Source organism: Hesperophylax consimilis, chromosome 3, assembly GCF_061612785.1.
Source record: "Hesperophylax consimilis isolate HC1 chromosome 3, BYU_Hcon_1.0, whole genome shotgun sequence".
In the NCBI taxonomy this organism is placed as follows: domain Eukaryota; kingdom Metazoa; phylum Arthropoda; class Insecta; order Trichoptera; family Limnephilidae; genus Hesperophylax; species Hesperophylax consimilis.
In genome coordinates this window covers 43351036-43372639 of record NC_142838.1, presented here as the reverse complement: position 1 = coordinate 43372639, position 21604 = coordinate 43351036, and the positions used below count along the sequence as shown (strand labels likewise).

The following is a 21604-nucleotide window of genomic DNA, read 5'->3' as shown; positions in this document are numbered from 1 at the left end:
AGGTAAATATTAATATCTATGGTATTTATCCAAGACTTTATTATATTTTTATGTTTCCTGTAGGATGATATATTTTCACATTTGATTTCTGTATTGGTATAGAGTGCATTATAAATTTTTGGTGTAATAAAATAAGCATGTCTTTGCGCAAGCCTTGTTTTGCACAGTGGAACTTTAAATACATTATTTACCCTATTACTAGACCGATTTTCATTTTTTATAAAAAGAAAATTTCGAGCAAATATATATTTTAAACATTGTGTACAGTAAATTTTTCTTATCTCTAACAATTTAGCCTCTTCGAATAATTGCAAGGAGGGGTAGGTCATATCTTTATGCAACATTATTTTTAGTATTAGTTTTTGTGTTATTTCTAGTGGCTTAATATGGGTGTTATAAATCCCCCCCCATGCAATTATTCCATAAGATACTGATGATTGCACCAATGCATGATACACCAATTTGATTCTTTTGATATCTACTATGTTATTTAAACCTTTAAAAATATAAGTTAAATATCTAAGTTTATTTACAAGCTTTTCTACATGGTTTGTCCATTTGAGTTGGCTGTCTATTATAATTCCTAAATATTTAACTGTATTCCCCGATTTCATTTCTGTACAGTTAGTGCATAAGACAGGATTGCAAGTATTTTTGTGAAACCTTATACTTAGATGAGTTAAGGGTGCCGCTTTTTTGGTATTATAAAAAGGAATATATATAGTTTTTTCACAGTTCAGAGTTAGAAGGTTTTGATTGAGCCATTCTTTGACAATAATTGTGCACTTATTTGCATTTTTAGAGACCTCGTCCCAGGATTTACCATGAACTGTGATTGCAGTATCATCAGCATACGAGAAAAGTTTTCCCGGAATACTAATATTACATAGGTCATTAATATAAATTAGAAACAAAAGCGGACCTATAACTGTTCCTTGTGGAACCCCATGTCTCATAGATGCTGGTTTACTAATATTTACGCCAATTTTTGTGGATTGTCTGCGATCAAGTAAATAATTTGTTAAAAGTGACAGACAATTGTTTTTGATTCCCATATTATTAAGTTTTCCAAGCAGTTTACTATGATTGACGGTATCAAAAGCCTTTTTTAGGTCTAAGAATATTGTTAAACTTTTCATATTCGAATCTAGATTGGTGTATAATTTTTTTGTTAGATTAAATAAAGCATCATCAGTACTAAGACCTGATCTGAAACCATATTGGTGTGGTGACAAGAGTGCATTAGATTCTAGAAACTCTAGTACTTGTATCTTTATGATTTTTTCTAATATCTTTGCAAGTTGGGATATCAGCGATATTGGTCTGTAGTTGTCAAGTTTAGAGATCGATCCAGATTTATGTATGGGTACAATAATTGAGAGTTTAAATGCATTTGGGAAAATGTTTTTTTCAAGGCAGGAATTAAAAATGTGTTGTAAGGGCATAGAAATGTGTTGTTTAATAGACTTGATTGTGATACAGCTTAATTCATCTGGACCATTGGCTGTATTTGTTTTAAGATTGTCAATGTGTTTTATAATTTCAGATTCAGTTATCCGTTTAAATTGAGATAAATTAGGAGTATATTCGGGGGTGGGTATGTCTATTTGGGTTGATTTATGTATACTGTTTTGAAATGAGGGATTATTATTTATTAAATCTGCGGCAACGTTTGTAAAGAAATCATTGAATTTATTTGCGATTTTTCCTACATCCGTTATGACTATTTTATCGTCTGTTACAATTTTTTCGGGAAATCTTTTTATTTTGTGTGTTCTATTCGTTATTTCATTTATGACTTGCCATGTTTTTTTAGAATCATTATCAGCTTTTTGCAATTGGTTTGCATAGTATTCTTGTTTACATTTCTTCATAAGAATATTAAAAAAATTTCTATAGATTATGTATTGCTGACGTAAATTTCCATTAGATGGTACACCTTTTACCATACAGTAATTCTCATGGTTTTTGTAAATTTTGTACAGTTTGTTCCTGTGTTGACTTGCAATTATCAGTCCACGCGTGATCCATGGTTTAATTTTTTTATGTTTTCTTTTAGGTGTTCGTGTTAATTCTAGACTATTTTTGATATTATTATTTAATATCGAATAGAATGTATTCAGTGATTGATTTGGGTCATCATTGGATAAAACTTGGTTCCAAGTTTCTTTTTTTAGAGAATTGTTTAGTGTTTGGTAGTTAATTTTATTTTTTTCCACTTGTTGTTCTTTAGTTGTATGATGAAAATTTAATTTACTGTGACCGAAAAAGGTTGGGTAGTGGTCTGTGATATCGAATTTTAGGACAGCTGATCTGGGTATAAATTTTTTATTAGTTTTGAGTAATATATGATCGAGGCAAGAATCAGCGTGATGGCCATATCTAGTGGGTTTGTTTATGTAAGACAGATAACCCTCGCTATATATTACATTTAGATATTCGTTTGCAATAGGGTTTAGGATCGAATTATCAATGTTGATGTTTATATCACCTACAATAAATGAGAAATCGGATTGATTGCAATTATTTTCATTTATAAAATATTTAAGTTCTGTAATAAAGGATTTAGAGTCTAAGGAAGGGGAGCGATATATAGCAAGTATAGAGTATGTTTTACTGTTATGTGTGAAGGATAAATGTATGGCATTAGAATACTTAAATTTGGGGATATTCATTATTACGTTAGTTATTTTATTTGAACTGTAAAATATTGAGAGACCATCGTGAGAAGTATGTTTACAGGGTAGTGAGTAAGTCTCATAATCGGAGATGTGGTAGGGTATTGAGTCACGCATTTGTGTTTCGGTAAGTATGATTACATTTGGACGAAAATCTAGAGAATTGAGAAAAATACAGAAATCATCAAAATGTTTGCGTATGCTTCTTATATTTAAATTTATTAAATTGAAATCTGTATTTCCCTCAATTATGTAGTTATTTAGTTCTGTCATATTTTCATAAACCTTAGTGTCTGGGACCGAAAAATCGTCATAGTAATCCATTTTCAAATTTAATTATATAAATTTCTTACTCTAGTAGGTACATGATTATTGGGTTGGAATGTCGTTAACATCATTTATTCTTATTATAGGGGATTCTTCGTTCTTTCTCAGTAATACATTTCCATCCTTCGTCCAAACGTATTTATATCCCAAAGATTTGGTAGATTTTGTTAACCAAAGAAGTTGTTTATTCTTTGGGGTAAGTTTATCATTTATGAATATTTTTTCAGTTGATTCTGAGTACCTGATGTCCTTGGGAGTGAAGATTCCTTTATTTTTTTTTTGTTTGATGACCTTATCCTTCGTTTCCTTTGTATCAAATTGAATAGTAATAATTTGTTTCACCGGGTTGTTATAGTAATTCACCAATGAGTTATTTTTTAGGAGGTCACTACAGTCTAGTGTCGACATCAGCATTTCTACTGGTTTTCTGATGTCGTCATTTTTTTTCAGTGTGATTCCTTGAATTTCAATGGATGTTTCTAGTGAGCTCTGTTGGATATGGTTTACTGACTGTTTAAGATTTTTTATTTCTTTTTGTAGTTCTTCAATTTTCGATTCATTTTTTTTTTGATGTTCATTGGTTTTTTTTAATTCATTTTCGAAATCATCAATTTTGTTAGAGCAGAATTCTACGCTCTTAACTATATCCTGAATTTCTTTTTTAATGTCTAAGAATATTTTATTGACATCTTTTTTTAGAAAATTTTTTAGTTGAAGGTCAATTCTGTCGCTCATTGTTAGTAACAATTGTTCTTTGAAACATTCTAATTTTTGTTCCATTGTATCACTTTTGGGAGCCATTTTTAAATGATTTTTATTTATTTTGGATATTATAAAATTTCAATTTTGGGCTAGAGTGACATCTATTGGCAGCAACTATTTATGGTGTTTTTGGCAGCAGATTAAGTTTCGTCTGTTGGTCGATAGATGTGATAAGATAAAAATAAATAATCAATATCAACTTTAGTATTATTTATTGCATTTGAGATTTATTTTTATACTTAATTATTAATTTTTATGTATGATGAGTAAAACCGCAGATGATTTAATGTCAAATTGATTGTTTTGAGTATCACTTTTTGTATCCACTATTAATTGTCCAAATTGTTATTGCCAATTTCTAGGTTAAGTTGATAAAAGTTTTTAACTGATATTCTTTTGCTTTATGTTGAACTAATCAGCTGATTATTATTATTTAATTGCTATGGAAAGCCACTGTTTTGTTCACTTTACATTTGCACTTATTGGATACTGAAAAATATAGTGTTGACAAATTCTATTCAAAGATAGTTAGAATTTGTCAGATAAAGTTTGTTCTATTGGGTTTATTTTTATTTAGGATTCACTAACTTGTGTATCAATTTAGGATTAATTCACTAGAACAGTTTTCTGTTACTATTTCACTTCAAATACTCAAAGATTTCAAAAAAATATCGGAAGATACTTTGACAGCTGGTAACTGCTCAATTACCTACGTATTATTATACGCATACCTGAAAGTGTCAAGAGAAATAGTCGGAGATATGTACGTATATACGGTAAGTAAAATTGTTTGCATGTTAAGAATATGCGCACTAACATTTGGCTAATAATGAATTCTAATGACAAAAATATATTCATTATAACAAAAAACATCAACTCTGAATAATCACTATGAATAATAGAATAAATAGAATCTAAGAATAGAAGAACGAATCGCCACTTAGAATAATAGTTCTGTAACTCTATTAGTTGTAAAGTTTAGAGGAAATAAGCATTTGGTAAAATACTATTGAATCAAATAAAAAACATTCAATATTTCTATTTTTGAGACCGATAATTCGTGGTGGAATTCCATTATAATATATTATAATATAACAAATAAAAAACTTTATTCCACTTAATTAAGTGGAATAAAGTTTTTTATTTGTTTTATTATAATATATTAAAAAACATTCAAACAACATGCAAGTCTTTACTTATTTAAAATAACTATTTTACATTTTTAGGAATTTAATAGTAAAAATATAGCAAAATAATAATAATAATAATGGTATTTGAATAGTAAAAATAAACATGATTAACATGGAATTGAAAAAAAACTGTTTGTTTATGAAATAAATGGTGGATATAGATGTAATGTATATAAAGTTACTTGTATATTGCACTGATACTTTAACATATTTTGAATATGTCTAAGAAATAAACTGATTTTTTAAGAAATAAATGTTAGATATCGATGTAATGTGTATAAAGGTTTATTTATTGTTTATTACTTTAACATATTTTGAACCTGTCTAAGGAATAAATTTTTTAAATAAATAAATGGTGTACACGGGTGTAATGTTCGAGTAAATAATGCTACTTGTATATTGCACTGTACATAAAATTGGAATTACGCCGCTATTATTCTAATTAATATAAATATAATGAAAAGAAAAAAACAATATGAACGCTTCGGCTTGGCACTGACGTCACAGGCAACCAAAATGTAAAACTATGTATAATTATTTTAACATAATTTTTTTAAACTTTAAAAAATATTTTTCAAAAATAAATTCTTATGTTTAAGTGAGTCGTGAGAATTTTGGTTTATATTAAATGAACAAAAGCTTCTGAGATGCCTTTGTGACCCAATTTAAAAGTACCTTAACACAGAAATTCAGAGCACGATTAGCCTAACGAAGGTTTTTTTCCAAAAGTACAAAATAAGAACTTGGCACCGAGTAATTATTAATTTATTCCTGTCACGTTTTAGCACTTTACCTTACTTATACCATTATTTTCTTTACAAAAAAGTACAGAATTCTGAATACAACTCGGAAGGTGCTAAGTTGACATTGACTTTATTAACCCCGTGGGTACTACTTATGTTTTCTTACATTTCAAATTGTGAAAACTCGTTTTTCTACTCGGCTTCGCTAAATACGTGAATTGTAAAGCAAATGTTATGGAGACAAGCCTATTTTTTAAAAAGAAATATGTATATATAAATATAAATGCTATAACTAACAAACCCGAAGTAAGGTAAGAAATGACCTTTCCATTCCAACAAGCAACAGAGCGGCTATAAAAACTATTCTTATATCTCGGTCCTAAAATATTTAACAGAATCCCTTCACAACTACTGTGTGAATTGTCATCCTTCGGTCCAAAAATAACAAAATGGTTATTAGATGTAGGCAGGACTGATTCCGAAATATTACTAAAAAATGTAATCTGATAATTATTATACACAATTGCATAACAGTAACATTACAAAATACATAATCGTAACACAATTACATAATATTAACACTCTCTTGTTGAATAATATGACAAGCAAATTGAGTAGGTAATACACTAACGGCGAATGTAAGAAACCTTAAATATTGGGTAAAATTTAAAATTGGAGAGAAAATAAGTGTTTTACATCTCGGAGACAGACTTTACTTTCTCTGTATAAAATATACCTACGCAAATAAGCGTGTAGTAACAAATTAACGTTGTGAATACATGCAATATAACGCGTAATCTATTCGTAACAAAACAATTAGTCCATTCATGGGCGGATTTGGCCTCGCACCGAGCCTTAGTTTCGCAAGTAGCCTACACTCATTCAACTTCTCCTATCTCAGGAGCGGGGTTAAGGTTTCTCTCTCAGTCAATTGGGTTGGGGATTTCAGAAGGAAAATTACTCATTGGTATCTCCATACGATCTGTTAGCTTAGCTTCATCTATATTCCACGCGGACAGCGATCGGCCTCACTTCTGTGGCAGGCTCGCGGGAATGCTAAGTCGGGACCCACCGGCCTTCTGTCACAGGCGATTTATACCCGAACACCGGCAGTGTCGCCTTAGTTCCGATCTGAAGTTGTACCGCCAGACATCATGATGAAAGTGACAGTGACTCTGTTTGTTGTGGCGCTAGTCATCGGGAACAGTCTGCAGGCGCCGGCAGATAGAGATGCCATCGTGTTCATCGACGATTCAAAGAAAAGCAATGAAGAACCTGTGATAACTCCTCCTGTACTCCCAGTTATAGAGCATTTAGAAAGGGATCCTACAACGTTGAGAAAGGGGGATAATGAAGTGATTTTAGTGAAAAGTGGGGGAGCAAAGGGGGTTTCCCCTAGGTTCGGTGCGACAGGAGGGTTCGGGGTGGTTCCGTCGGGGAATGGAGGGTTTACTGCTTCCTTCTCCCACGGGGTGTCGGGGCTGGGTGGGCAAAGCCAGTCTGGAAGCCACAGCGTCACAGTGGGTGGGGCCGCCCAGGGATTCCAAGTCTCCCAGTCCTCGAGTCAGGCTTCCAGCTTCGGGAACAACCAGGGATTCCTCGGGTAAGATATTACTAACAAACAACATTTTTAATAATTAAATCTTCGCGGATATTCAGATGTGGTAATTCGTTATTGAATACCACTGTCTGGGGATCAACGAACGAATCTTTCACTTTTAAAAATTCATATCAATTTCTTGAAACCAATTAGTACTGTTTGTATTTGTTTGTACTCCCGCCAATACCAATACCAATAACACATTTATTGAAACACTTTCTGATAGAAACCTGTATACAAAACTTTATAATTGTAATCAAATGTTTCGTTTGGAATGTACATCTAAACTCTATTTTCACACACTTAAATTTCGTAAATCTCTACGAAAAGGTACAATTTTATCCTTCGCATTCAAATCTCTATTACTTCGACCCTTTTGGCTACGTTAATATTATTTGGTGTCAGTAAGTTTCAATAATTACATACTAACTGGTAATATATCTTATCTTTTAGCGCCCTTGGGGTGATTTCTCACGAAAACGGCGCTATATAAATTAGCCAAATAATATCTTAATGTATATAAAAATCACGTGTAACTGTGTACACGCTAATTTCCGAAACCGCGCAACCGATTTCAATGAAATTTTGTGAATGTGTATGGTTGGTTCCAGCTTGAAATATAAGATAGTTTTGGACCCGATAAGTGGCGCTGTTATCGAAATTTCAACGATTATTTTTCTGATCTCTCATCCAAAACTACACACAACCACAAAATTTAACTTCCCTATATAGAAGGTGGTCTGTGGCAGGACAACGTCTTACATTATAAAATGCAATCCAAATGGTTGAGTTAAATTATACTGGTTTCTAATCTTAATATATAAAAATTTAGCCTGCTTATGTTTGTGCGTGCAAAATTTAAAAAAATTTCGACCGATGTAACCGACCGATAGCTGAAAAGTTGTCGACCGATGTAACTGACCGATAGCTGAAAAGTTGTTAACTGATGTAACCGATTGATAGCTGAAAAGTTGTCGACCGATGTAACCGACCGATAGCTGAAAAGTTGTCGACCGCTGTAACCGACCGATAGCTGAAAAGTTGTCGACCGCTGTAACCGACCGATAGCTGAAAAGTTGTCGACCGATGTAACCGACCGATAGCTGAAAATTTCAAAATTTTTTGTTTTTAGCGCCAGGAGTGTTTAGAGATGTTTAAATGGTAGAAGAAAATGGGGACGCCCATCGAATACTTAAAAAAATATCTCCGATTGAATTAAAGTCGATGTAATGTAGTTTTTTAACAGTAACATTACGATATACGTGTACAGTAGTGAATGGTGGAAGAAGTCAGTGCCCTAGAAAGATATTAGCAATAACGAAGCATTGCGGGGAGATAAATGAATGTTTCTTGTTGGAATGGTTGATGTAGGGGACGCCCGAGAAAGAGATGGAACGATCAAGTGAAACAAAAACTTAACTCAAGTTACGTTTTTCAATTATTTAAAATAATATTTTTCTGCCTTAAAAATAGACCCAGTATTCAAGTACACTAAAATAAACAACATCAAAGCATTACTCCAAACCATTCATAACCCCGAGTAACGCCGGGTACACGTCAGGTAGTTTAAAAACAATAAACAAGCTTTTTATGTTGATGACATTTTGCTGACTTTTCCACAAAAGAATGCAAACTATTTTATTGCTGTTACCTACCTATAAATATGTATTACAGAAGGTGACTTTTTACATTCCTTGACATTGATTTTGAGCATGTTTACATGCAAAAGCCAGTTTTTAATCAATTATGTTAATTTAACAAGTTTTCAAAGGCTTTTGTCATACAAATTCTACCTACTTGCTATTGGTTTATTGAAAGTTTACATAATATTGAATGTGTACGCGAACAATTTAATATTTATTTTAATTTTATCTGCCATTGTTATGCAAATCAGTGATAGCAATAACCATTTATTTAGTGGGAAGTGTTAGTGATGTCATGGACTCTCCGGAGGTTATATATATAATGTCTCTGAATAAATAAGTAGGCACAGACAGACAGATCGTTAAGTAGTATTTAAACCATTATTGCCACACAAAATTACATATTGATAGGTGGGTCAAATCCCAGCACTGCAAAGAATGGTAGAGGGCACCTGGAATGAGACAATCCAAAGTACTCGTAAAAGGACCAGACCCTAGACGAACCAAGAAACTACTCGATATGGACAGAAACTCACTGAGGGAACTGGTAGGACTACTAACGGGACACTGCCATCTCAGGAGACACATGCAGATATTGGGAGTGGAAAACACCAACAGATGCAGGAAATGTGAAGAGGATGAAGAGACTCCAATTCACCTATGGTGCCAATGTCCTGCCCTGGTGGGAACTAGGCTCAGATACCTGGGGAGACATACAGTAGAACCATAAGACATAGCCACATACCCAATAACAACCCTGGTGAACTTTAAAAGGAACTGGGTTGTTGTTAAAGGATTGAGGTAAAATGGGAGATAGCACAATGGACCTATGGCATAAGTGCTCGAGGGAACTACGTGTAAATCCGCCCAAAAAATAAATAAAAATAAACCATTATTTCGACCACCGTATAAAAACTTTTCCATGCAATTTAAAACCTTTTAAATTGGAAAACTTTGAATCTTTGACCGATCAGTGGCCGAGTTTGCATCGCATCTTCCCACCCAGGCGGAACACAAGTTCAATTCCTCAGCTGGCCAAGTCCTTCATCACGAAATAAGCAACATTTTCCGCTTACTGTAATAAAATACTGTAAAAGAGATTTTCAAATTATTGGTTGTTCTTAACTCGGGAATATTAAATAAAGATTTTTCTAAAAAAATAGTCCACCTTTCAACATTAATTTGTGTTGTACATTGAATTTAGTAAATTTGCTTTTTTATCTTGTTTAAAAAGTGAATTATTTATTTATTTTAATAAAAAATCAATTTAAAACTATTTAACAAAAATAATCGACAGGTTTCTAAACCGATGGATTCTTCGTAAGGATAAATCTGTAGTTAAAATGAACAAATATGACCTTTAATAAATAGGTCCCAATGTTCATGTTGGGACGCTTGTCAGACAAGATATCCTTAGTTCAATTCCTAATTGTGACCGTCACCTTTTTTTATTTTTCTGTGTCTTGTTCTATTTCAAGTTTTCTTTGGATTTGTTAGTATTATCTACTTCTTCAATAACAAATATTTATTTGTTCTTTATGTAAAAACGTAGAAATGCGGTAAGCGTGTTTTAATAAAGTTTATAACATCATTATTATTAATACGCACAATTCACACTCGTAGGTGCTTAATTTTAATAAAAAACAGGCATAAATCAACATCCCAAAAGCCTTTATAAGTGTTAAGTACTTAAATTACCACGATGACCTACTCTTACCATGAAACCAATCAATTTTTCATATTCCACGCCTATATTTTTGAAGGGCAACATATTGCCCAACCAAACCTTCAGTCGAAACATATCCTTGGAATCAAGGATCATGCATTTGCTAATTTAAATTCGAGTCTAACTCCCATGTTCCGCCAAAACGTATCGGGTCAGTTTTTTTTTTTTTTTATTTTTTTTTTTTTATTTATTATAAATTTTTAAAGATACAGGTATATGCAGTCCCACAAAGCTGTCACACATGACGGCTTGTCTGTAGGTTCTACAAATAATATATATAAAACATTTTTAATTTTTAATACATGTATGACACAAAATTATACAATAAACAATATCACAAAATAATATATATCAAAGTACCTACCTATATACAAATTATTTAGGCAGGTACGTTGAGATGTTCAGGAATACATCAATAATAATGTTCAGAGATACATTGATTCGTCGCTTATTAGCCAACGCTTAGTGTTTTTGGGGCAGGGTCTCTCATTATTCTGAGGTTTAAAATAATTATTAAATTTATTGAAAATCTCTGGTATTAAATATTTAAGCGTTCGGCTTCCATACTTATTTGTTACTCTTGGAATAATGAGGCCCTTATTTTCAGTGAATCTTGTTGTGTGATTATGCACCGGTTGCTTTTTATATTTGCTATCTCCCTCATTATCCATTATAATAATGTACCAAAGAAGACCCTTTATTGGAAGTAGGCCCTCAGAACCATACAGTAGTTTTAGATTACTTCTTTGTCTGTAGATATTCGGTGGTACAATTTTTTTTATTATAGCAATTTGTAAGTTTTGTATATATTTAATATAAATATTGCTTGAGTGCCCCCAAGTTCGTATGCCATATCTGAGTATGGATTCGACCATAGAAAAATAAATTATTTTAAGAGTACAATGAGGCAAAACAAATTTCAGTTTATAAAAATTACTTGCAAAAGATCGGAGCTGGTTACAGATTTTAGCCACTTGTTTATCCCATTTAAATTTATTGTCTACTATTAGTCCCAGATAAGTATATTCGTTAGTAAAGTCAATTGTTTCACAGTGGCAAATATTTTCAATTTTTCTATGAATACATTCAGAATTATGAGCAATTATTTTGGGTATATTCCATATTCCCAGGCTTGGTGATTTTACATACATACATTTTGTTTTTTTAACATTAATAATTAAACCAACATCATGAGCCCATTTAAGTAGCTCGTTAAAGTCACTTTGCAATTGTTGAATAGCTATGATAGGATTTTCATTGGATACTACAAGTGCAGTATCGTCAGCAAAAATGAATCTAAAGGCCTTTTTAAAGAGTTTTGACATAACAATAACATAAATAATGTACAATTTTGGACCTAAAATTGATCCTTGCGGTACTCCTGATTTAATATGTCTTCCTTTACTCATATCATTTAAAATCTTTACGTTCATTTTTCTATTAGTTAAGTAGTTTTTAAAGAATGAGAGGAGTTTACCCCGGATTCCAATGTTTTCAAGAACCTTAATTAATTGTATATGGCTGAGAGTGTCAAAAGCTTTTGAGTAGTCAATAAAAAGCACCAGTACATGTTTTTTAGAATTAAGTTGAGAATTTATAAAATCAGAAAATTTTTCCAGCATTTTATCACAACTTTTTTTTTTCTGGAACCCGTACTGGCATTCATCTATAATATTCAAATTATTCAAATATTTATCTAAATTTATCGAAATATATTTTTCTAAAATTTTTTCTAGTGCCGGGAGAATAGAAATTGGCCTGTAATTGTTAATTTCGGAGTGATCTCCATTTTTGAAAATAGGTCTTACAATGCTATTTTTTAATTCATCGGGGATGAGGCTGGTATCGATTATTCTGTTGATAAAGTGAGCAATAACAGGGCTAAGTAATTTGACATGTTTTTTTAAATCAAACATACGAATTAGATCTATGCCCGGTGACTTTGAATTTTTCATACCTCCGATAATATATTCAATTTGCTTAGCATTAGCTCTAGGTAAGTACATTGAATGCGGTAGGGATTCTTGCAAGTGATTAGACGCTCGGAAATCACATTCATGTAACAACTTATTAACTCCTTCATCAAAAAAGTTAGCAAAATTTTCTGCCACTGCATCAGAAGATTGTGACTTTAGGAAATATTTAGATAAGACTTCATCGCAACCAGATTTATTTTTCCTACCCAAAATTGTATTAATTTCATTCCATGTTTTTTTAATGTTCTTGAAACAGTGATTAAATTTGTTATTATAGTATGCCTTTTTTGTGTTTAATATTTGTTTATTAAGTTTATTTCTATATTTTTTGAAAGAGATTTCATATTTTTTATTATTAGGCGTGTTTTTCCACTTTTTCCACATGGCATCTCGTATTAGAATACTTTCAGCGAGACTGTCATTCATCCAAGTTTTTTGGTTATTTCGAAATTTTTTTGTTTTTAATTTTGTAAAGGTACTTTTTTCATAAATATTTTTAAAAATCGATTTTAATTCTGCATAAATAATGTTTGGTTCAGACAATTTTAACATTGCATTCCAATCGGTGATTTCGATCAATAAATCAATCCTTTTGTCCGATAGTGCAGTGTAATACTCTTGGTGCGATTTGTCGACGGTACATTTATCATAGTAACAGAAGTTAATACTAGCTGCAGTTAGGTAGTGGTCAGCTATTATTGAATCGCATACGCATGAACTGATTTCGGTCGTCTCCTTCACTCTTACATAGATATGGTCTAAACATGAAGCCGTTACATAATTAGTCAATATCGCTTCTCTAGTCACATCATTTATACATCTGGTCATTCCAAAATGAGACATGAGGTTTTCATATTGCATAGTTATGGGTTCGTGTACATTTAATAAGTTAATATTCGTATCACCTAGAACCAATACGGATTCTTTTATATCAATATTTCCCAATATTGTCTCCAGCTCATCAAGAAATAATTTTTTTTTTTTTTTTTTTTTTAGCCCTAGCATTCTTCAGGGCTGAGTTATAGTGACAACTGGTTCTGCAGGTTGGCTAGTGATCCTGTAGACCAATGTCTGCCAAACTTTTTTACATCACGGCACATTGGTGAATGGATTTGTAATGCTTATCAAAAAAAGTAAATCTACTTTTAGGTTTACCTCCAGCGTTTTAGGGTCATATATGACCGCGAGTCCATATTTTATAAAATTATTTTTATCTTTTTTCTATCATGCGGTAATACTTAATTCTTTGGCGTTCGAAAGAGAAATGATTTTTTTTCCAGTTTGCCTCAAATTTTTACTGGATGCCATTAATAAAATCCTAAGAATAGCCAAAATGAATAATTCATATTTCAATATTAAAATATTTTATTTATTAAATGAACGAGAAACAAGTGAAGTTACAGTTTTTTTACAAATTCCCCTATATCTAGTTCTCTCAATTTTTCTACGATTGGAGTAAAATTTGATGATTTAGAAATAGTAATGTTTATTTTAAATCGGAAATATAATTTTATCTAGTTTCTAAAACAGTGTTTCTTTACGCAAAATTTAAAAAAATAATATGTATATAGCGCATTTGAAAATATTGCAAGCTGAACAAATGTGTTGAAAGTACTGATGTGTGAATAAAAGAAATCATAGTGTATGTAACTTTTTTTTAAATGTAAGTGGTAATAATTTTATGAGAGAGAAAGATGCAATTGATATTTAGAAAAAAAAATTCAAAACGTGATTGTGTCAAAACGTATCAAAATTTTGTATGTATATATATATACAAATGGCCGCGCAGCAAATTCTAGCCTCGTATCGGCACAACACAGCACAGGGCGAGTGAGCGTGCTCACTCACTCACACTCCCTCACACTCACTAAGCTGTGAATATACCAGCCAAACTGAATCCCCGTGTCGCTTTGTCCACTATGTAAGAACGTTATTATTATTTATTTTAATATGTACACAGGTGTTGAGTTTATTTAAAATAAAATTATTTATTTAAAACAGAGGTTCCCAAACTTTTTTGCCCCGTAGACCACTTGCCAAATATATATTTTTTTCCGTAGACCCCCTGCCTACCGAATATTGAATTTTCCTAAAACTATTAACGTCCCTTGCATAGACATATGAATATTAGTAGACCTGCCCTAAGTGATTAAAAGCGTATTATTCCCCACTCCCCATACCGGTTCCATTGGAGCCGGCTGGCCTCGCGTATGGCCTCCCGTGAATTTAGAAAACGTGACGTCATCATTCTTGTGCGAACTATGGTCGAGGCATCATCGGTTCATTTTACGAAATAACACAGCAAAATGGTGGCTTGTGCTATGAAAACTTGTAAAAATAGATGAGAAAAAGAGAATAAACCCAATTGCCGTATTACATTCCATATATAAGCATTATTTTACTTTATTTTAAGCTTATTCACATCGTATAGTATGGATCAGTGTAGAAACATATACTATCATATCAAGATACGTCTGGAAGCGAAACACAAAGCCGTTTGCATAAGAATCAGGGATGTGCCTTCGCCTTTTGCGCTTTGATAACATACATAATCGTATCATTCGGAACTTCTATTTTTTCATCTGTTATATCTTGCTAGAACTCCGTCGTATTAATAAAGGATAATAAACCAATTATTTTTAAATTTATTCCACTTTAATGGCGTTATTACTAAACGAGTTTTGAATTTTACACAACTCATAAACAACACTTAATATAGGATAAATGGTTGGTTATCAATTGTGAAAAATTGGTATGTTTGGAAGTAAAATTTGGATACAGTGAGCAGGTTTGGAATGAAAAATGTATGTGTCATTAATGCTGTCCGATGATATTTTTTATCTATTCAAATTAAAAATATTATATTTTTCTATCGCACGTCGCCACCGATCATATATTATCTTTGGAACATTCTATCACACGTCGCAACGGACCACGTGTTAGGTACGCGCGTTATTTCGCATGTACGGTACTGCTGGAACGAGAAGGAGTGCATATCACGTAATGCGCTAGGTTATACCGAGTGGCGATGTGTGATAGAAAAACATTTTTTTGTTTTTAATTGAAAAGGTGTCATCGGACGGCAAAATGATGTCCAAATTTTTACTCCAAATACTCTTAAGAATCGCTGGTAAAAGCTGTGTGTATATAATTTCATTTGTTTTTTTAGTTGTTTTACATTTCTATTATCTTCTTAAAAGTGAAATGTTATATATTTTCTTAAAGATTTCATTATTTTATTATTAATAGGAACAGAGCGGTTGTGAAAACCCTCCAACATTGGTCGAATGTAGCGATTCTCAAGTGTGCTCATGGTTGGTTGCTGGGAAGTAAATTATGAACATTTATAAAAGTGTTTTAACTAAATACGTAAACAAAATATTCGACTCTCAAAATAGAAGAAATTTATTTTGCCGAATTCGGACTTCGCAAATTTGTTTATAACGTGGCGAGTAATTTGCGCTCCCATGTAAAAATGTTTATTCATTCAAAAGCAGATTTTACTTTTAAGAACTAAATGGTTATATTATAATGCGAGATGCCTATTTACTGTCAGATTGATTTATTGACGAATCACAGTCAGCTTTCCTCTCTGCGTCCCGCAACTTTTGGCTTAACCCCTCGCCTTTAACTTCTCGTCTATTAATATTCATATGTCTGTGGTCCCTTGTGATAATTTCTCTTTTTCGTAAGAAGATTCCCTTCCCTTGCCTGTCCAACAAGCGGGTGGCGGTTTAGTCCCTCTGTCTTTACATTATGCAGACAGGGGCGCCCTTGTGTGGTATTACACCAAATGAAAATGGAGCAGGATAAGGGGAATTTCTTTCCGTAGCTGGCCCTACGGAACTGCCCCTTAAGTTCTTTGTTAGCGCTTATTCCAATCAGTTCTTCCTGTCATATGATATCCGATTCTTCAACATTCCACTTCCACAGTCAAAATGTCCTAAAACTTAGTTTTGAAGTCTGTGTGAAGTACATTTTAATGTAGAACGTCATTATTACCCTGGACGTTTTTCAAAAATAAGTTTGGAATCTAGGAAAATTCGCGGCTTCCGATGTGCAATGTAATACTGACGAGAAAAGGAACAAATAATTTTATTTATATACCTCAATTAACAACTTTACGAAATATAAAAATACAAATATCAAATAAGTAATTTCTCAGTCTATTATTTGTATCATTTAAACTGTGTTAGGTGTATTGTGTCATCTACGGAACTCCTAAATGTTGACTTAAGGTAAATGGGGGTCCGCTCGTATGTACCCCCATTTGAATCTCGTGGACCCCAAATTTTTTTCTCGCTGACATGGACCCCTAGCAAGCCGATATCGACCCCTGGGGGTCTATATAGACCACTTTGGGAACCTCTGATTTAAAATGACTAGTTTTGAGGCTTCTTCCTTCGCGGTACGCCTGAGACTTCTTGCGCATTAGTGTGCCGCGCTACACAGATTGGCAGACACTGCCGTAGACAATTATAATTACTTCACATTGGTTATTACTTTGAGTTCAACACCACATTAAATTCCTACTAGATTTCCTGTGTATTCTCTGAGGATCTCACTCCTCTAGAATTAGTTTCGCTTTTTCGCTTCGATAATGTGGGTGGTCACAAAATGATATTTAGCGGGTTCACAAAAATAATCTTATTTTAAAACAACCAAAGATTTCGTATAAAAGTTTAAGTAACAAGATTCAGAATTAAATAACTATCTATTGGTAAAATAATATATTTATATAAATGCATAATATAACAAGCTCTCAAATAAATAAAAACGAAAATATATTGTATATACCTATAAATTGTTAGGTAGAGACCTATTACCTATTTGATATCGTATTTATTGTATACAGGGTGTATCGGCAAGTACCCGACAAACTTTAACCAGCTATTCCTCAGCACATTTGGAGTAAAAAATGTTATGGGCGCTTTGCTGTCCGGTAACATTTTTTTTCCATTAAAAACAAAAAATAAATAAAAAAATCCACACTCCGTCACTGTCATTTGCATTGTATCTCGTGTTCAGCAACTGTTATTAGCAAGTGTGTCAAAAAGTGTCCTCGCTCTTTCGTACACACTAAATAATAATAGCTAAAAATGAGACGAATGGTGCCGTGCCATTTCGTAGTGATTGTAAAAGCGCGCCAACGTAGGTACGTACGTACATTATTCAACGAAACTCGAACAAAATATTGCCAGATGGGTTTTCAAACTTTGACAAAGGATAAAACATTGGTGACATGTGGTGAAAATATGAATAAAAAAAATTTTATTAAAAAAAAATGTTACCGGACAGCAAAGTGCAGATAACATTTTTTACTACAAATGTGCTAAGGAATAGCTGGTTAAAGTTTGACGGGTACGTGCCGATACACCCTGTATACTTATAAAGTGTTAGGTAGAGACCTATTACCTATTTCATCTGCCCTGATGTTGTCCATAATCTGCCCTGCTGATGGACACCGTAACGCTGTCCGAAACGGTTGATAAATAGGAAGATGCGCAACGCGGCATAATACTCCAAAAATAAATCAAGATAATACTTTTGGCGGTGAAAATCTCTAATCATATTTGATATATTATTTTAATTTTTTTGTAATAACTTGAAATGAGTAAAACCTCAAATATTTCACTATTAAAGAAAATTTAAAAAAAAAATAAAACGCAAATTTGAAACAGATAAATCAGAAACAGATACGGTAGCATGATGCGATTGATCAAATCTCATATATTATCAAATTTCATATATTATTATTTCCACATTATTTTGTATTTAAAGGAATAAAGTTGCCAGCGACAAAATGTTTTCAAAACATCCAAAAAACCAAAATCTATTTTTTTTGCTTTCCCTCAGTCACGGAAAATAAAAACATTGTGTCCCTGTCCCAATGTTTTTTTTGCCGCAGGAGATGCGCCTGTAGCTACTATTCTTACGGAATTCTTATATTTTAAAAAGTATTTTTTCATAACTATGAAATTGGTAGATTATAAAACTTTAGTTTGCGGCAAATGTACAATATCTAAAAATAAAATTGTATCTAACGTTGTTTAATTTTCTTTGTTTTGACATATTTCAGCTCATCATTATCCAATAGCCAGGCAAGCAGCCAATCTTCAAGCTTCTCCGCCGGTCTCCACGGAATATCTTCGGCTTCTTCGGGATCTTCTTCCTCCAGCACTTCCGGAAACCTCTTCGGGCAGGGCTTCTCCAACAGCAACTCTCAGAGTCAGAGCGCCGTCAACTCCGGGGGGCTGAATGGCTTCTCGTCTGCATTCGGTCAAGGGTCGGGCCAGTCGGCCTCCTATCCGGGAGGTCAATCATTCTCTAATGGTCAAAGCTCAGCAGGAGCCTTTGGGAACGGAGCCGTTGGACAAGCCTCAGGAGGTGGATTCAGTCAGAATCAAAACGGCTTGAATCAAAATCAAAACGGCTTCAGACCGAATCTAAACGGATTCGGGCAGAATCAAAACGGTTTTGGACAGAATTCAAACGGTTTTTCCGGTTCTGCCGCTAACAGCCAGTCGTTAGCTGCAGTAAATACCGGCAGAGGTCCCATCGGCGGAAGAAACCCATCATTCGACATCCGAAGAAGACCCAACAACAACGGGTTCGGATCTCCGATAGTTTTCCCCGGACCAACTAACAACAGTTATCGACAGAGAGATCTGCAATACCCACAGCAGCTCAGAACAGGTTTAGTTCCACCGAACCAAGGCAGAGGGCAGCAATTTCGCCAGAACAGGAAAGGACCAAGTTCTTATTCAATTATAAGAGTGGAAGTTTGATATTTTTTTATTTTATTTATTTATTCGAGACACAAACAGGATATTTATAAAAACATTAATAATGGATTACAAAATAAAAAAGTACAATTATAAATATCCCTAGACTAATGTGTCTGCAGCAATCACATTTGCACATTCACATAAGCAAACATGTAAAATAATGACAGTATTTAAATACAAAACTTAAAACTTAATTACAAAGATTTAAGCACATAATAAGTAGAAAAATTTAAAGAGTACATATTAAAAAAAATTCTAAACCACTAAATTTTTTTTTTTATTTATTAATTATTTATTTTATATTAATAGCTTGTTAATTTATTTAAACATCGTTATTTTCCTCATAGTCATTAAGGTGATTGATGTAATTTATTTTATTTCTTCTATTTATTAGTTTTCATTGCGATTCACAATCCGCAATTTTCTTATTAACTTATTACTACTGTTACATAAACATATTTTAAATGTAGATATTATTAATTTATTAAAGCACTCCAGCATGTTTTGTAATCATACAAAATTATTCTGTTCCTCCCAAATTTTCGGATTTTGTATTTAACAAAACCATCTCACGAATAATAAATTATAAATTTAACATTTAATAATAAATCATTGATTGTATAATAAATACTTAATGAAATATGTTTTGTATGTAATTTTATTGACTTATATATACTATATATTATATAAACCCATAATACAAGCGGGAAACTGGCGAATCTACATCACATAGAGAACAAAAATTTAAAAAAAATTGATTTCAAGTTTTTTAACGTATTTTAATTTTTTGCCAACTAAAGGATATAAAAAAATTGTGGTTCGACGCATTTTAATAAACATCACACAACCGATATCAACCCACAAAGAGTTTTATCACAAATTCGAGTTCAACTACAAGCTATGGCCCTTGTGTATATGAACTATAGATTTGATGTAAATATTTTATCCAAAACTATAAACGATTAAAGAAGGTTATAAAAAATATAGGTGTGTTAAGAACTATACTAACTTACCTCTTCTACACAGGTCAGAAAACTCAATGCCAAACAAGTTACTGAACCAATGCCAATGTCAAGGACAAAACAAGTTAGGTTACCGTGAGATCCAAATCTTTCACAAGTCTTGGGTCACGAGACCTGGGGAAGGTACGCACGAAGTGAGGACTGGATACTTGTACTATTAATTATTGAGCGTATACAGGTTCACGATTGCCTATACACCGTACATGTACAATATTATGTAGGTATCTACTCGATGACCATAAGTATATTCGTAACACACACTATCTTATTAAACACATAATTTGTGGGTTTGGGTACCATTTATTGGATAACCCACACTCCTGTCATAGGTCACCCAAAGTGGTTCGTTACGTTTGGTGATTTAGGATCAGGATGTTTGTGTTCTCTAAAATAAAGACACACATAAAATAAAGCTAGAATCTTAACGAATATATTTACGACGTAAGTGAAGCAGGCGTGCACAAAATTGTAATTGGCCCTGGTGTATTGGGCGGTACAGCGGTTTAATTTGCCGTATAAAATCTTTAAAATAAAGTGGGAATCTTAAATAAGTGATAAAGTCGTGTAAAAACAATAATCAGCGCGTGGCCTGGCAAAATGGATGGCCCTACGGTCTACTTTGCCACTAGAATATTATGGTCTTTCCGTGGGGCTTATTTTAATTATTTCTGATGAACGTATTACTTAAATCTCAAATGTTTTAAGAGAAGTTATCTCTCGAGAAGTTACTAAATTATCGTCTAGAAAAAAAAGTAATTTTTTTAAAATTAAAAAAAAGTTTTATAGTATAAAACGTTTTATAAAATATAAATTATTTTAATGGGAAGGTCCTGTTTTTATTAATCTTAAATATAAATAATTTACATCCGTAGGGATCCTTCTAGAAACATTTGAGATTTTAGTAATACGTTCATTAAACGCTAAGATAAGTTTTTCTATATACAACTGTAACTATCTCGAAGGTTTTACAATCAGGTTTATTTTCATCTGTCCCGGCGGTATCTAGGTAAATTAACTAGTAATTACTGCCCAGTATCGCCCGAGGTTTAACATATTTTATTGCAAGCTCTCTCTTGTTGAATTATAAAACAAACGGTTTGGCGAATTGTATTACTTTTTAACATTCATGAGATTTCAACAATCGCCGTA

At 32.7% G+C, this 21604-nt stretch overlaps 1 protein-coding gene across 1 annotated transcript; it reads left to right on the top strand.

Moving 5' to 3' along the window:
• The first annotated feature begins 6749 nt into the window (after positions 1-6749).
• LOC149425567 (uncharacterized) lies at positions 6750-19878 on the top strand. Its single transcript, XM_089651185.1, has 2 exons — positions 6750-7303; positions 18725-19878. Exons 1-2 carry the CDS (start codon positions 6855-6857, stop codon positions 19431-19433), a joined length of 1158 nt encoding a protein of 385 aa, XP_089507311.1. The 5' UTR covers positions 6750-6854; the 3' UTR covers positions 19434-19878.
• The last annotated feature ends 1726 nt before the right edge of the window (positions 19879-21604 follow it).

Coding starts and splice junctions, on each gene's coding strand:
- LOC149425567 (XM_089651185.1), top strand. CDS start 6,855: ATGATGAAAGTGACAGTGACTCTGTTTGTTGTGGCGCTAGTCATCGGG. Junction 7,304..18,724: donor AACAACCAGGGATTCCTCGG/GTAAGATATTAC, acceptor GACATATTTCAG/CTCATCATTATCCAATAGCC.